At 42.4% G+C, this 17839-nt stretch overlaps 1 protein-coding gene and 1 long non-coding RNA gene across 2 annotated transcripts; one reads left to right on the top strand and one right to left on the bottom strand.

Annotated features, from left to right (window-relative positions):
* Positions 1 to 333: 333 nt before the first annotated feature.
* Positions 334 to 14569, top strand: LOC105448791 (mitogen-activated protein kinase kinase kinase 11-like). The gene is made up of 14 exons (XM_011687559.1): positions 334 to 691; positions 1045 to 1279; positions 1493 to 1710; positions 1881 to 2221; positions 2329 to 2509; positions 2645 to 2793; positions 3069 to 3241; positions 3643 to 3889; positions 4057 to 4176; positions 4675 to 4878; positions 6630 to 6659; positions 9576 to 9981; positions 10116 to 10454; positions 10865 to 14569. The coding sequence occupies exons 1-14, from the start codon at positions 501 to 503 to the stop codon at positions 11604 to 11606; spliced, it is 3576 nt and encodes a 1191-aa protein (XP_011685861.1). The 5' UTR covers positions 334 to 500; the 3' UTR covers positions 11607 to 14569.
* On the bottom strand, positions 13679 to 17779 carry LOC105448792. The gene is made up of 2 exons (XR_974278.1): positions 16548 to 17779; positions 13679 to 15284 (listed from the first exon to the last, which is right to left on the bottom strand). It is a non-coding gene; the product is annotated as an uncharacterized LOC105448792 (long non-coding RNA).
* Between the last annotated feature and the right edge of the window lie 60 nt (positions 17780 to 17839).

Raw genomic sequence — 17839 nt, 5'->3', positions numbered from 1 at the left:
CACGGGGTGGTAGAGACGCGAGACGCTCGGGGAGATCAGATTTTAATCGCCCTCGGCCCCGCGGCCGCCGTCGCGAGACACGCTCGCACGTTCCTCCCCGCGATCTCCGATGGAAAGCGGCGCGGTGGCACCGACGTGGTCGACGCGTTGTTCGATTTCGCGGTCGCCGTAGCGAGACCCGCGACCGATCCCGAGCGCCGGCGTGGCCGACGGTGTTCCGGTGGCGCGGGAACGCGTGCCGCCGTCGAGGATGCGTCCATCGGAATAACACGACGGATAGTATACATAGCGTATGATCCCCGATGTATCCCCACCGTCGGGAGACAGCAAGGTAAACATTAGACACAGAATAGTAAGCGAAACAAGGTGAATATCATCCTGGCGCCTTTACCACCTCTCGTTGCGTGAACAAAGTAGCGAGATATCGTCGTGCACGCGGAGAGGGGACACGGGTGTGATATACGCTACAGAAGAGTGGAGTAAGAAGAGTGCTGAGCCATATGCCGCCAGCCGGGCTATCGGCGAGAGGCTTGTCTACCTTGATGGACCACGGACAACCGGATGCTCGTCATCGGAGCGAGCGTTTCCTACTCTACTCAGAGAATGGCTCCTCACATCCTCACAGTCCCAACACGGTCAATTCATCGCCACGGTATCAGTACAACAGCAGAACCAACAGTCATACCACTAGGTAAGAAGGGATAGGTCTTTCGGAGACCCCAGCACTGACTCTTGTATACTTTTGTATTGCATAATACAGACTTGAAATTTAAGAAAGTTGACCAATCATAATTGTAATCGGTTATTCATCTCACGTGGGAAAAATAATCGATTGTGATTGGTCAATTTTTTAAAATATTAAGTCTCATTGTAGACACCGCATAAAGACATGAGGTATAAAAGAATCAATCAATAAAAATATGAAACACAGAACTCTGATTGATTAATTATTTGCCTTGTGTCTTATGCGTTATGTAAAAGTCAATGCTCTCGTCCATATCTTTGGTAACGTCCTCATGCACTCGTGACAATTTCCTCTTGCAGTTACGGGTCCATATATGGACGTACGTCTAGCAACAATATGTCGGATAGCAGCGTTTCTGACACTCATAGCGGCGGAACTGCGAGAACTATCTCTCAACAGACTAGTCCATCCCACGGCACACATTCCTCTTCTCAGTCGCGGCAGGACAACAGCATCACCATCTTCACGGCCCTCTTCGATTACGTCGCTCAGGGTGAAGATGAATTATCTCTGCAGAGAGGGGAAACTGTTGAGGTGATTTACTTTCAGATATCACAGTAATTTTGCATTTTGTAGATTATTTTTGTATTTTTTTATTTTTCAAGCACGTAATAATTTTAATTAAATTTAAATTTAAATTAAATTAATATAAGTATGAAAATTATAAAATTATAAAATTGTAGTAGCATAAATATATCCCCGTGATAAATTATGATATATTACTATTATTATGATATCCTGCAACAGGTTTTGTCGAAGGACGCCAAAATCTCAGGCGACGAGGGATGGTGGACTGGGAAAATTCGTGGAAAAGTGGGAATTTTCCCGGCAAACTTCGTCGCGGAAGCAGAGAGCATCGACCGAGTTTCGTCGGTGATCGATAAAGTCCAGCCGATCGAGATCGACTTTGAGGAGTTGCAACTGGAAGAAGTTATAGGAGTCGGAGGATTTGGAAAAGTATACAGGTATATGTGCAAACCTGAAGTAAAATTGTGCTCCTAAAATGCCATCATTATGTCTTAAAAATGTTTCCTAGAAAGAATTTCAATATAATTGATTTTAAAGCGTCACAAATAATTTCAAGATACATACATATATAAATTTCTCCTCATATAAATTTATTTACCGTTTCCAGGGGCATTTGGAAAAAACGGGAGGTAGCTGTGAAAGCTGCGCGCCAGGATGCGGGCGAGGAACCTAGTGCAACATTAGAAAACGTACGGCAGGAAGCAAAACTGTTCTGGTTGTTGAAACACGAAAATATTGTGCAATTGGAGGGAGTGTGTTTGAAGATGCCCAATACGTGTCTTGTGATGGAATATGCTCGTGGCGGCAGTCTTAACAGAGTTCTCAGCGGCAGGAAAATCAGACCCGATGTGTTAGTCGATTGGGCGATACAGATTGCGAGAGGGATGGATTATCTTCACAACAAGGCACCCATAAGTCTTATTCACAGGGATCTGAAAAGTTCTAATGGTAAGATATATTTTAATATACTGATGACAATTATATTTGGTATTGAGATAAAATTACCGAAATCTGTATTATTTTTATTGTAAATAATTTTGTTTTTACATGAACAGTGTTACTGAGCGAGCCAATTGAAAATGACGACTTCCAGTACAAAACTCTGAAGATCACGGACTTCGGTTTGGCGAGGGAGGTCTACAAAACGACTCGTATGTCTGCGGCGGGCACGTACGCCTGGATGGCGCCGGAAGTTATTAAAAAGAGTACTTTCAGCAAAGCCAGTGACGTATGGAGGTCAGTTCCGATTGCCAGACTTATTATTGAAAAGATTGCAGTTATCATTTAAAGAAAATCTATTTCTTCTGATCGTTTTTTTTTCTTTGAATTGCGCTTGCTTTCCGCTAAAGTTTCTGAAATGTTTATTGATAGCTATGGCGTGCTACTGTGGGAACTTCTGACCGGGGAAACGCCGTACAAGGGCATCGATGCTCTGGCCGTAGCGTACGGTGTTGCCGTCAATAAGTTGACTCTACCTATCCCATCTACCTGTCCTCAACCATGGAGTGCTCTCATGATAGGTAAAAAGATTCGTAACATAAATAAGATCAAGATGTTCGTGGTAGACACTTCATATTTTTATTCGTGTCGATATGTACTTTTTTTCGGCATGGTGTGCACATTGTTTTTTTTAAATATATTTTTTACGAATACTCTTCCATTTTATCTTCTATTTTTGCAAAAATCACAATTATTTTGAGCTAATGTATTATCATAGTTATATACTTTTATTCTTTCTGAAATATCGTACGCGCGTTTTCGAGGAATGCAATGCTGAAAGTGATCATTTATACAGCGTGCTGGGCATCGGATAGTCATACTCGACCGGGATTCACGGAAATTTTACTCGCTTTGGACGAAGTGCGCAGTGCATTCGCGGCAACGCCACACGAATCCTTTCACACGATGCAGGAGGATTGGCGGCAGGAGATCGAACAAGTTCTGCATGGATTGCGCATGAAGGAAAAGGTACACGTGCCGTTTAGTATTACACGCTAATTATTTATACATTTGTATATTAAATCGTTTAACGTGCCATTTCCATATATAAACGGTCATAATTGTGTAAATCTTTGAATTTTATATATAAATTATATATATATATATATACGTGTATATATAAATATGCATAATGAATAACATTTCCAATCGTTATTTTGAATGCTTTGCAAAGGCATGCCGTTCTTTAGAAGAGGTAAGAAAACAAAAGAACTGTTTCAGATATCATTGTTAAACAAAAGAATTATATTTTTCTTTTTTTTTCGACTTTCTAGTAATTAAAAGTAGATTACCCTAAATTTGATGAAAGACTTAAATTAGCTGTTTTGAATAAGATTAAGTTTTTTGACATACTTTCTCTTGCTCACAAGGAGCTGCGCTGTAGAGAGGAGGAACTGACGAAGGCACAGGTGCAACAGAGACAGCACGAGGAAAATTTGAGGCAGCGGGAACAGGAATTGGCCGCGCGCGAGATAGCTATCTTGGAGAGGGAGCTCACCGTGATGATCATTCAACAGCAAAACACGCCTACGCCGAACAAGAGACGTGGGAAATTTAAGAAGTCGCGATTAAAGTTGAATAAGAAGGAACCTGGGAGCAACATTAGTGCTCCTTCGGGTAAGAGATCATCTATTTATCTTTCCTACACGTTTGTCATGCGCTTACAATCGACGGGTTTCTTACAAATATATTTTATCGAACACGTAACAACATTATATTCTCCGCGTGAAACATACATCGGAAATGGCGTACCGTGTATTAATTTCGAGGGACGTACTGTTTAGATTTTCGTCACACGATCACCGTTCAGGATACGGCCTTAGATCGAGGCAAAGTGAGGAATCCGTCGAGGCCGAATAGCCCACCAGGCTCACCCAGCATTCCGAGGCTCAGAGCGATCGCATGTGAGTAGCTCCCCCTTACTTTTGACATACCGCTTCAAGTAGTACCGTGATTATGACGATGTATTGTGCAATATGAGTGACTTTACGAGCGAGTCAAACGTTGGATTGTAATCGGACAATTTGAGTGTAACACTGTTTGTTCGTGGTAGACACTTTGTACTTTTATTCGTGTCGATATATACTTTTTTTCGGCATGGTGTGCACAATCATTGTTTTATTTTTATTTTTATTTATTTTTTTTATGGATACTCTTCCATTTTATTTTTTTATTTTTGCAAAAATCACGATTATTTTGAGCTAATGTATTATTATCATAGTTACATACTTATCAATTGCTGAAATTAGCGTGCACAGTTATACCGTTTGACAAGTCGCTTTACGAAGAGAGTATATCCGTAATGAAGCTTTATCCTCCGCGCCGAATAAGCGGAAGGAGATGAAGAAGTAGTTAGTTATCGTAGTGAGTAGCACTTTGTTTCTTTTTCTTTCCCCGTTTAGTACCGGCGGACGGAGTTAAGGGTAAGACTTGGGGACCGTCGACGCTACATCAACGTGAGCGCGGGGCTATTATCACCCAGCCGCCGAACCCCGCCTCCCCAGGCGGCAAACGCTGGTCCCGTTCCGCGCCAGATCTCGAAAAGACACCTCTGCGTACAGCCCTGTTGGCGAGCGCGCACCGCTCCCCGCTTCTGCAGGAAATAGGTAACCCTACCACCAGAAAATTGTACTCCTCGGCCAATAACCTGATAGACAATCAGCCAGGATGTAGTAGCTATAACGATATGCCGCAAAGCTCGCTCGACAGCTACGTGCTGGGCGCGTACTGCGCGCCCTGCGACATAGGCGAGGACTTTGTCATGGACAACGATATATACGAGTCCGTAGAACATCATAACAAAAATCCCCCGAACAATCTTAAGGCCCATTTCTCGGAGGAGCCCTCGATAATCAGCGACGATTATACCGCGAAGGCGGTGGGTCAACGCGCGGCCATCCCCACGCCGGGCACAGTCTCGAAAGCCACGTCGCCCAAGTGCCAAAAGCCGCCCGAGTGGGAGCCGTCGTACTCCACGAATTTCGTGCAGAACGTGGCGTCCACTCTGGTGGGCACCGCGAAGCGGTGCAAGAGTAAGAAGCGCGACAGGAGTAAGTCGAAGGAGTCGAAGCGCAGGGACAGCTCGGAGTCGCGGCTGGCGTCCCTCGCCGACTTCTTCCGGTCGCCGTCCGGCTCGCGTAAGAGCTCCCTGAACTCGCCGCGCAGCGGCGAGAGAAAGAACTCGGTAACCATCAAAATTAACGACTACGACGGTCTGGAGTCGAGCCCCGAGAATTCGATCGGCGGCAAAACCCAGCAGTCCCAGCACAAGTCGCGCCTATCCAAGAGCCCGCTGCGGGTGTTGAACAAGATGAGGACGTGGGGCAGCCGGGACGCTCTCGACGACAAGCCCGCCGCGGGTAAAGTGGAGTACAGCGTCCTGGAGAACGTCATATCCATACCGCAGCTGAGCCGTCGCGATTCGGGCGAGCAGCCGCCGCCGGGCTGCAACGTCGGTGTCCCGGTGCCCAGGTATCTCGCGGCGAACTCGCGCGAGGGGATCGACTTCGAGAGCCGCGAGGGGATCGACTTGGAGAGCTTCGAGTCGGAATTGTGCAATTTCGACTCGGAGCACTCGAACGACAGCTCGAGGTCGAAGAGCTCGTTGGGACCGTACCTCGAGACGGCGGCGGGCTCCAGGCACAAAAGATCGCCGATCGCGTTCGAGCCGGACGCGTTGCCCGGCTCGAAACCGGTCGCCGCCGCGTACCGTTTTGACCACGGCATCGAGATGAATTCCTTTTTGCACCACAAGTCCAGAAGTAACGAATACTTGCGCAGCTGCGACGGCGACGGCGGCGTCGCGCAAACGTCGCCTGCAGGCTGCCTCCAAGAGGGAAACGATCGCCACAGCCCGCGTGCCAATTATAGCCCAAAGAGAAGTCTGCCCGCGTCTCCCCCGGATCTTGCCGATCTCTGTCGCTCGACCTCCGAAGATATCGACGTCGCGTCTAAGAATTTCGCTGGCGAACAATTCCCGTGGAAGGGCGACAAGTAGTCGCGCGCGCGTGGCGTGGCTTCGACGAAACGGATGTACTCCCGCGACTTTTCGGCATTACAGGGCGTTCCGTGCGTGCCCGCGCTGTTTCTCTCAATTCCAAAATTTCGATCCGTATTCCCGTATTCTTTCTGGGGGGGACACGCGCGCGTAGTGTGATTCGTGATTCATTGTGATTCTCAAGGAAGCGCGGCCGAATTACGAATGCTCTGTATTTGACGAGAACGCAAGTAGAGCCTGCAGCTCGAAACGCATTTCGGATGGCATGCCTCTCCTTTCCGCCGCACTTTTCTCCTTACATGATACATTTGAATGATACTTGGTTACTGATCGTGTGTTTTTCTATTTTCTCTATCGCAGGCCTCTCTGAGGAAAGCATCTACCACACCCGTAAGTTTTCTCTTCACGCAAACGGTTGTTATGTCATGTTTCACCGATGTGCTACCATTTCCACACATTTCCTTCTATCTAGACTTTTACTACGAACTTTAGCCTTTCCTCTTTTTATTTTATTTTATTTTATTTTTATTTTTTTTAATTTTATTTACCGAGCGATGGTTTGTATTGTAAAGCTAAGGCAAGGATCTCAAGTAGACAATGTCTTTTACTTTCGTAACTGAATTTTGCAATGAAGCCTTATCCACCGTAGTTTTATTAGCTATTGCTTAGTGGTTGATCACATAGTGATAATGCATGTGTACACCGATCGATATATAGTGCCTCTTTTCATTGTCTCGTATCAATTTTATTTGCGGACGAACGCAATTAGATTTTCTTTCTGAATGAACCGTACGGACTTCTCGTGGACGTCTGATTGAGCGATACTCTCATTGCCCCCCTTCTCCCCTCCCCCCCTCGCCGTCGTGTCTCGCGCGTCCCTTATAGTGTATATTCCCAGATCATTTTATCGGAATGATACTTGGTCTCCTGTGCAGCGTGAACTTATTCAGACTTGCGAGGTGGTTTGGATTAGATTCAGTAAGGGACCAGATTTAGAAATTTAAGTTTAATTCTACCCCTCCGCCCCCCGCCTCTCGCCTGCTCTACGACGAGAAACGCGAATAGCTGGTGCACACTCCGAGGGCCCCAAAGTTGCCTCGAAAGATGGAATTCGAATATTTAAGCGATGAACGCACCGGACCCTTTAAAAACGTTTATGCAGAGGGCACGGACTTGTTTTTTTTTTATCCTCCCCCACGCGCTATATAATTTACGAATTATTTATCCTAATTTAAGCCGATGTGATACTCGTAGTCCGAGTAAGCTAAAAATCTAATAAGAATATTAAAAAATATATATATATTATATATGTATATGTATACACAGTCTTTCTGGTGTTGGTTCTTTTCTGATATTTATCTGGAAGACATAACATTTCTAACAAGCAGATCTAACAGCCCACTACTACGCGAAAGAGAGTCACAAGCTTCGTCCATTACCGCAAAGTTCAACTTTAACGGTACTGTTCTTACATTGGAGCGTTGTCAAGGTTGTATGTCTGCATAGTCATAATTTTATCGAACGAAACAAAATCAAAATTACATCACATATATATTGTATAGATATATGAAAAGGGAGAGAGAGAGTGAGAGAGTGAGAGAGAGAAAGAAAGAAAGAGAGAGAGAGCGAGAGAAAGACAGAGAAGTTAATATTTGTTAGCCCCTCTTATTTCGTTGTCTTATGTGCATTTAAATCGATTGCAAATTTATTAATTGTTAAATACACAATTTCCAGCGAATTGTTCGTTTCTGTATTATTTGTTACGCCAAACTTCCAACGTTTCCGAGAGCAAAGATTTTTTTGCACACATCACATTCGACACACGGAGCCACACACGCACACACTTGTATTTAGAAATAGAAAATTTTTTTCAATAAAACCTTTTCAGTTGGACACGTTGAATTTTGTTTTTTCGTTTTGCTGAATTTTTACGCTCGGTCTGTGATGAACACTTGCACCGTTGTATTTCAGATTATCGGTATAATGTATCTCTTGTCCTTTTTGTTGGTGTTCGTGCATATCTGTAGGAATTTTGTAGACGATTACATTACTTATGCATAATGAAGTATAACGTACTTTGTATATTCGTTATCGGTTATCTATATGTGACGTAAACGGGAGACGGCCGAGCGTAAAAAAAAAGAAAAAAATATATATATACAATCCTTGCATGCTTCCAGTAGGATCCTAACTGTTAACTCCGATTGGGTTTTTGGTTCCTTTCTCTTCCTCAGATCCTAGGCTCGCTAAGAAGTAAACATCATTTAATTTTGTTACGTTCCATTTTTTGACAGTTGCGAGAAGTAGAAGCCGCAAACGTTAACCGTCTGGTTAAAAAAAATGCTTCCGCTAAGATTAATCCGGCTTTATGTGATTTTGTTCTTAGTCGTTTTTGTTTTCGAGTCGGTGAGTTGAAAGGGTGAAATGAGAAAATGAAACGTAAATAAAAAAAAAAAAGAGAAGAAACGAGCCACAGAGTATCTCTGCAGTAATTTACCGTTCGATTAATTACAGATTATTCCCAAATAGCGTTTGGGGTGCTCCAATGTTTTAGACGCGAGCACAATGCCTTTTGGATTTATCTCTTTAAACAACTTTGAACGTAGTATGTATCGCACGAAGTCTATGCATTGCGGCAAGAATTGGTAGATCAGTAGAAATATTTATCTTATGCGTTGAACTTTGCTTCTATTTGTAAAAATTGGCTAAGTCCAATGTCAGCAGTTTTATAAAGGTACTTAAGAATATTTCGTATCAGTTGAAATTAAATTCAACGCTTAAAAAGATGTACATGCATTTAATTATTATGTATCTGGATTAGCCGATTTTTAGTGTATGCCTTGTATGTTGTAATTTGGATACCTTTTAATAGGGTTTCTTCACAGCGGCGGACAAGTAGAGACTGCGAATGTGAAGATAATACTTTATTACATTTTTAATTGCTTTATACACGCATGAGTAATAATAATTAATAATTAATAATTAATAATAAACAATTAAAAAACAACTAAGCATGCTGTCGCACTACTAACGTCGAGTCCAAGCGTTAAAATTAATGTATTACGTTAATTAAAGATTTAATTAATCGCGCGGAAGGTAAGAAGCAATTTCCCGATCGCATTTACAAATTTCAAGACGGAGAGACAGAGAAGCGTATATCGTGCTTACAAATGAAACCGTTCATTTCATCAGTTATCCTTTTAAATTCCTCTTAACGTTCCTATTACTCTCGCGAGCGGACCGCGCGAGTGCTACGCCTGTCGTAGTAAAAAAAAAAAAAAAAAACAACCTGAATATCTTTTATAGATTATACAGCCTTACCGCCCGATCCGTCGACCGACTGGATAACGTCGGAATACCCTGTGCCCGGGCTGACCGGGCCGTACATCATGCCGATGCCCGTGCCTATGCCCACCCTCTACAACGGCGAAACGAAAAAACCAAAGCTAAGCATAATCGAGCTGGTGCTGTACAACATCGCGGCGATGCTGGCCGGCGTGGCCACCGGCTACGACGTGCGAATGTCAAACATATCCCCGATACATCCGCGCCTGTATCCACGGCTGGGCGAGTGCGACGAGGACCCGCCGAGATGGTGGTTTCAAGCGGACACGGGATCGAATCGCAACTCCTACCTCGGCGCCGATTACGAGTTCAGCACGAGCAGCGGCTATCCGCACAACACCTATCACGGACGGGCACATCATTACAGGTAATCTAGAGAGGAGAAATTTTTTTTTTTTTTTTTTTTTTAACTAATTTTTTAAGTGAAACGCAATCGGATCAGCTTAGACACAGAGCGATAGCTACTCCACTCAACGCAGATCTACGCAATTGTCGTTGCAGGCCGTTCCTGAGTAACATGGGTGGCATAGCGCCCGGCCTTCCATCCGCGGCGATGCCGGACAAGCCGTTGCGCTTCACGGACTCCCCGCAGCACTACACGAGCAGTACGACGGGCTCCAACGCCCCGACACCCAGTCCGAGGAGGAAGAGCAGCAGCAGCACTAGCAACGAGGATGCGTACGACACCGCTCGCGCCGATCGGATGGAGAGGGTGCCGACGATATACATGGGTAACGTCGCCCCGTTCCCGGATTACGGGCCGCCGATGTACACCGTCGTACCGCCGGAGTACTTTCGGCCACCCGAACCGCCGACGTATTTCATACCTACGGAATATCAGTGAGTATTAGTGAAATGTGTATCAGTATAATCGCGAAATCGATGAAGCGATTAGAGGCTTTAATGGTGTACGAATAAACTTTGCTCAAGTAGATTGTACACGGAGAGAATTTGACTTTAAAATTTGTCCTGAAAATCATGTTAATCGTGGAACAACATAGTATTTTAACGAATTTTATGTGATTTTCATTATTTTTTTTTAAATATATACTACAATAAATTTGTTGTAGTGCACAGTAAAAAAAAAACAGAATATCACGTAAAATTTGTCGTGATTAACATGATTTTCAGGACAAATTTTAAAATCAAATTCTCTATACGATTTCGGAATCGGCTTGGAGAAACCGAAATCACATGGACAAAGTGGCAGCGGATTGCGACTTTAGTAAGAGGCCTTTCGTTGTTTACAGCGATCGGATGCTCGAGTGTCCCGAGTTCCCGCACGCGTACGACAATCCGAGCAGCGTGAACAGCCCGGCCAGGCCGGTGTCGAGGCTCCTGCCCTACACGCATCATCGCACCTCGTCGAACGTCTCCAATGCAAGCACGTCGAGCCAGAGCAACGTCAATCCGACGTTCCGGCTGGAGGACGAGGACGACTACGGCGTGTACTCGCAGATACCGTATTACCAGCGACCCTCGAACGTTATTTCCAACTTGGCGACGACGTACGGCGCGAGCATACTGAACCACGAGTACGTCGGCTCGCCGTTGCTGACCCGCCAGAACTCCCACGACTCCAACTCGAACTCCGGCGAGCGGCCGAGCAATCTGGAGGTGGTCACGCGGCTGCGCTCGAGCCTGAAGCGATCCAGTTACAATCCGTACAACTCGCCGAGCAAGAGCGTGAGCAAAAACAACTCCGGCTCGGGCACGCCGACGAACCCGACGCCGCCGGACTCGCTCACGTCCGAGGACTCGAGCTACGTCTCCGCCAAGGACAGCCAGATCTCCATCAGCCGGGTGCGCTTCTCGCCGGTCACGTTCGACCGTGACGGCGTGCCGGCACGCGACGCCCACAGGGAAACGCTGCTGGACATCCCGGTTCACGGCCAGAACCAGGACGTTACAGTACCGCTGCAGGCCAACCGGCGCCTCAATCGGAACAGGAAGCCGAGCATCTCGGAGCTTGAGAGGGAGTTCTTGTCATAGCACTGGCTTATTTAAGGCAGCTCCCCCTCATGTTAGAACCAGCCGGACCGAGTGGGTTCGTCGATATTTTATCTATTTATCGATATTTCTAGCGTAGTCCTAGGAGCCCGATCTCTTTACGCCTCCGATTATACAATCGCGATTACGAAACCTTATTGATCGTCGACCGGAAGAATTTTGCAAAAGACAAAAACGAATTGCACGTTATCGAAGCACTGCCTCCCGCGGACGAGTCTCAATAGTAGCAGTAACACTAACAAGTCTGGGAATCAACATTCCATTACAACACATATACAATCCAGCGAAATTCATGTAACGTAGCGTAATACGTGATTCGTGGGCGAATCTTTAATTTGATAACGTAATGATATTTGGTATGCGTGTCGCGTGTAGAAATGTATGTATATATATATCACGAGCGAGGTATTGCGACGCGACGTGGTATATATTCAAATTGCATATTGCTCCGAGAGAAGATACTTTTCTGTAGTACACAAAGTGTATATGTTTTACAGCTTCGACCGTTGACGACAAAATCGTCGAATAAATAGAATCCATTTTCTCTCGACAAATTCACAGATTAACGGTTAATTTAATGTAGTAATGGATATTATTATTCTATCATCTATGGATACCAATATTCTATCAATATGATGATTTGATGTATAGAATGAGGTAATAACTATTGTCATCTTAACATTTTTCTTTGATAAGAAATTTTAAAATTAATTAGATATTTTTAAAATTAATTAAATTAACTTAATTTAGAGAGCACAAATTTCTGCTGGCAAAAATGACTTGGGCTCGGTTCCATAAATGTAAGATTAATCTCGGTTTAGCTTGCTGTTTATCTCTCTCTGATTCTTATTTTTAGATTAGAAAAAGATAAACTTCGATTAAATCGAGTTAATCGCGAATCGTGAAATCGGGCCTTAAAAAATTATCGTGACAGGGTGATCTTTTGCATAGCAACTTTTGTTAGACAAATCTTTCTCTTAATGGCTTCTAAGAAAAATAGCTAAAGGTGATTGCCTCAGTCTATATAACGGTATCGTTGAATAATAAGCACATCATCACTCGAGGCTATTGCAATTTGACGTTTTCTTTTTGTGGCTGATTAAGAGACATTCCAAAAAACGTTATCGCATTTATATAATCAGCATCTGAACGATAAGCGCGAAGAAAGAGGGAAGCGGTAGTCGAGCTCACGATAGAGAGAATTTATCGAGATGCACACACACACACACCCTTACACACATACGCGCATTAATATGCAATTCCATTGCGCATAGTAAGATTAAAGAAGGAAACGAAGGGGGGAGCGTTCTCTTTCCCTCGGCAGCTACCGCATTAGCGACGTGTAATGGTGTGTCCGCTTTCGATATTCAGACTTGGATATTCAGTATTTCAGCGAAACGAAAGTGTTGTTTCTCGCATTTAGTATGAAAAGTTACGTTACGCAAAGTTCCTCCGTAACTTTGGTGATATTCGGTTCGGCGCAATATAAAAAACATTCCAGAGAGATTTGTTGTTGGAACGTAAGGAACGTAAGGAACTGTGTTCTACGCCAATGCGGAATTGGCATTTCGTCGGATTTTCAATTCAATTTGCAAGCTCAGGCTTTTCGACATTCGAAAGGTCCCAGTGTTACTTTCTCCGCGAGTTTGTGATAGACCGCCAAGACGGAGTGAATGTCGATTCCGCGTTGTTTAAACTGGTCCATCGTTTAGGACGAGAATAGAATTTTTCTTCGCTTGTACTTGTATCATGTAACGTATCGTGCGTTTAAATAGCGTATAACGGCGGTTTTACGTTAAATTTTTTCCTACTAGAAAGTACTGGCAGCAGCAGCAGCAGCAGCAGCAGTCTCGTCGAGAAATTGTATAAATTCTTTGTGCGTTTTGTGCAACTTGTACGAGCGTGATTCGCGCGTTTAATTATAAATATACGCAACGCGGCAGCTCGATGTATTGTATTGTATATTGTATAGGGAAACGTACGGGGGGTTGTTTTAGATACGGGATAATCAATTCGGTTCGCGCGCGAGTTGAAGAACAATCACTATTTATATGTAATCTAATTTTATGTACTTTACAAGATACGGACAGCTACAAAGTATTAGTTGTAGTATTATGTACTTAGCCGAACTTTTTCCGCGATTACGTATTAATCTCTACAGTATTTCCAACATAATCTCTCCCCTTTCTTGTCGCAATCAGTGTAACTAGTCATTGTAATTGTATTTTGAAGTTGTACCATTGTCATTTTGATAGCGATACGATCTCATTTTCCTTCATTCTTGTGGTGCGGCAAAATTAACAAAATTATACGAAAAGATCCCCTATGTATTGCTGTACACTCGCTTTTTCCAACAAAGAGCTCGTTTTTTTTAAAGGGCTCCTCGCCTCTCCCCGATTTACTTTCGAGATTCGCGCGCGCCGAAAGGAAGGAAAACGTTGCTGTGCCGCTATTAAAATAGTGCCTCTGCTCAATGAATACGTTCATCGTCGTTCTGTTGCAATGCACAATTGGAGATGTACACGGTTAATACATCCACCCACAGGTACTTCCACCACCTTCGATTACGCTAAATCGACGAAGCGTATATACGGTCGATATACGAGATACGCTCACGAAAATGCGGGGAACATGTACTGTTGGCATTTTAACGACGTTCAAACGTGAAATTGGTGTGTGTCGTATAGCAACGGACGTGATTAGGTATAGGATCGCGTCTTGCGCAGCTGTGTCACGCTTCTTTTGTACCTTATGAAAAAAAAAAAAAAAAACAGTACGTCGCTTCTGATGAGCAAACTACGCGCGTCTGTTAGAAAGTATCCAAAGCGTGAGTCGCGTGCGAGTGAATGTAATATCCAAACATGCAGCTGCGCAAAACGCGAGGATCGTTGCATCTGGCGATCCTTCTATAATAATCGTTGTACATATAGAGGAGAAAAAAAAAAGTAAGCGCTGAATCATTATTACTTGTTTAAATAGCGACTACTCGTACATTCCTTATATAGCTGACGCCGCGTGCTGTAGCGATGTCCACGACGCTTTCTCCGAAAGACATCGGCGTCGCCGCGGATCTGCTTCGTGGATATCCTTGTGCGTCGCATTGCACCAATATACGCGTATAAGTAATTTCAACTCGGGCAATACGGGGTACCGAATCTAAGGGAGGGCAAATTTCCGCGATCTACCTTCGATTGATATATACATACAATTCAGAAGATATTAAGAAACGCTTGTGTGTGTGTATATATATATACCCCCGTGTTGCGTGCTCTATGTGCCCTGAATGTACATATGCGGATCGCTGAGTAATGAATTAGGAAGCGCAACGCACGCAATCTTAATTTATTGGCATTACGAGATGATGGGGTTGCGCTCGAATTTAGTTTGAATCTGTGAACCAATCAAAGTTACTTACACTGTCTTTACGCCGCATTTCGAACGAAGCAATCAAAACGTCTTGTTTGTACTGTATCAACCTCACGTAGCGTATAACGGAGTCACGGATCCTTTTTGTTTTATCTTCGTCATCGAAAGCCGCTTCTCGTTTACACTGTTTTTTTCCTGAATGACGATCATCAGTATTGTAGATGTACGCTGTGCGATGTACACGAAAATGTGTTAGAGGAAAGAGAATTTCTTCGGCGGACGAATTTCATTTGGCTGCAACGAAGGGAATGAAGAAAAATCGGTAAATAAAATCAGTGAATTCGTCTGGAAAATAATTTCACGAGTACAACAAAGACGTATCCAAGTCTTTCTTGGACTAAAAAATATGAAACTATCGATGTTTGTATGCAATGACAAAATTTTCAATATTAATTGACTTTTCTCTTTTCATGTTCGCAGTAACTTTATCGAATTAAACAACACAATCCAGTTTTTCTATTATCAACAATTTATAACAATTATCTCTTTCTTGCAACACATTTAATGGATGTATCTTTCTACGCTGTGCGAAGGTATTTCTGCGGTGCTAATATCACGTACTTAAATACGTTAAATAAGTGACACATAGAAATTCAAAATGCTTCCAAGGTAACCGAGAGAAAGAGTGAAAGAGAGAAAATGTTTGATGAGGTGTTAGTGAATGCTGATATTCGAGAATAATTGTTCATAAATAAATATATATAAATATATATAAATATATATATATATATATTTATAATAATAATTTTTAATTATACAAGAATATAAAATGTTCGCGGCAGCTATTATTGTGTAATGGCGTATCCGTCGCCGACAGTGCTAGTCTAAGCTATATTTATTTTTTATATATATAACAAACACCTTAGCCTAGAGATTAAGGAGATTAAGAATCCGATTTTATACTTTATTAGAGAGCATTTACGGAATATGTTTGACTCGTTGGGCAGAACGTGTATAAGAAACGTGTGTTCAGAATAATTCTATATATATAAATATATATATATACACATATATATTTACGAGATAAATTACGTTGTATCATATCAAACGCAACTGAGGTCTCTTTATATAATATCAATCTATAAATATATCTCACTGTAAAGAAAACTTAATAAATTTATCATGTATCGTTCGTACGACGTACATTAATAACATATACCATACGACAGTAATTTATATAATTTTTTTTTTTTTAGATACCTTCTCGTCATATAAACTCCAGTTTACCTTGAAATTATATCAAAGAAATTTCTTCCGTTTTAAACAGCTAATGGTCTTTCAATATTAAATATTCAATATGCAATATTGAATATTTAATATCTTAATTCTCATTCTTTCATTCTCCTTTTCTCTGCCATTTGTTGCATACACGACGCACCTTGATACAAGATAAATTTATGAAACCGTTTGAGGGGAAATAGCGTACGAATGCGGATCGTAACGTGAGACTCTCTCTAAAACACCTGTTTTTACGTAATATACAATATGCAAACTCACATTTACAATGTAGTCCTCACTAGTTTAGTTAGACCTAACGAGTGAACATCACCGGTCAAGGCACTGAAAACAAGAAAGAAATAAAAAATACTCATTAAGCCTCGTGGAACATATGACTCGGGAAGCCCGTTGCTCTCTGAACTGCTGTTTCTTATGATGTAGCATTTAAAGGATGTAAATATATATACTTTACGACGTGACGGATTGTGTATCGAGATTGCATGCCGCTTGCGCGAATTAGCAAATTGTACAATAAACGACCACGACCAAGACGATTAATTATAAACGAATTGTCTAATCGATGTACACACACACACACACATTCGCTGTGGTAGCTCCCATCTGTACGCGCTTCTGGCGCGTGTGTGTAGAAAGTTTAATGTATTTCATATAAATATTTAAAAAAAACCGACTTACGTCGGCGCGCGGAGCTATCACAGCTTCGTACATACATACGCATACGCGAAGAATTAAGTTCTTTTTCTTTTTTCTGTCAGTATTTCCTTTGTAATACATGAGCTGTGTAAAGAACGATAGGACGTGTAACAGCAACTCATCAGGTCGCAGGCAATTTATTTAAGCATGAAGTAAACTCGGTAGTTTGTAAGTATGTTAAGCTAAGTGCAATGTGTTCCACGTGTATTTAAGTGAGAATAATGAATCGCTTCGGTGCGCGCCTTAAAGTAAAAAAAAAAAAAAAAGAAACGAGAAATCCAAAAAGCTTTCGACGGAAAAATTTCTTCAATGTAATATAATAACTTTTACGCAACGATTTTTCGCGTGTGCTCGAGAGTATATTCACCTTCGATCTGGGAATCGAACTTTTTTTTTTCCTTCACCGATCTCCTGGGCGACAAGCGTGGATTGCCAAGCACGACGCGAGCGAGATCCCGCAGAATCGTTTTTATCTACGAGCAGGGAGAGACAAATGATTAATTATATTATAGCAGACGAATGAAATATTAATTTCACAACGGATCCCCCCCCCCCGAGAACTCGATTGTTTAAAAGCGAAAAATATATCGTAATAACATATTCTGTCTTCGATTTTTTAATGTGTTGTCTCTAATCCTAACGAGGAAATCGAGATTCAGAAGGAGAAGTGTCTATATGTCTGATCTGCACTAAAAGTTCATGTATTTTTCCAAGTATTGTACATTACATTATAAATATTAATTATAAAAAAAAATTATAAATAATAACTGGAGTATACATTAAAAAAATGATAATAATAAGATAATAATAAAATAGGTTTATTATTTTATTATTTTAGTATATTGTATTATTATTAT

This window comes from Wasmannia auropunctata, unplaced genomic scaffold (assembly GCF_000956235.1).
Source record: "Wasmannia auropunctata unplaced genomic scaffold, wasmannia.A_1.0 LD336078.1, whole genome shotgun sequence".
Classification (NCBI taxonomy): Eukaryota; Metazoa; Arthropoda; class Insecta; order Hymenoptera; family Formicidae; genus Wasmannia; species Wasmannia auropunctata.
This window is presented reverse-complemented; position numbering and strand designations above follow the sequence as displayed.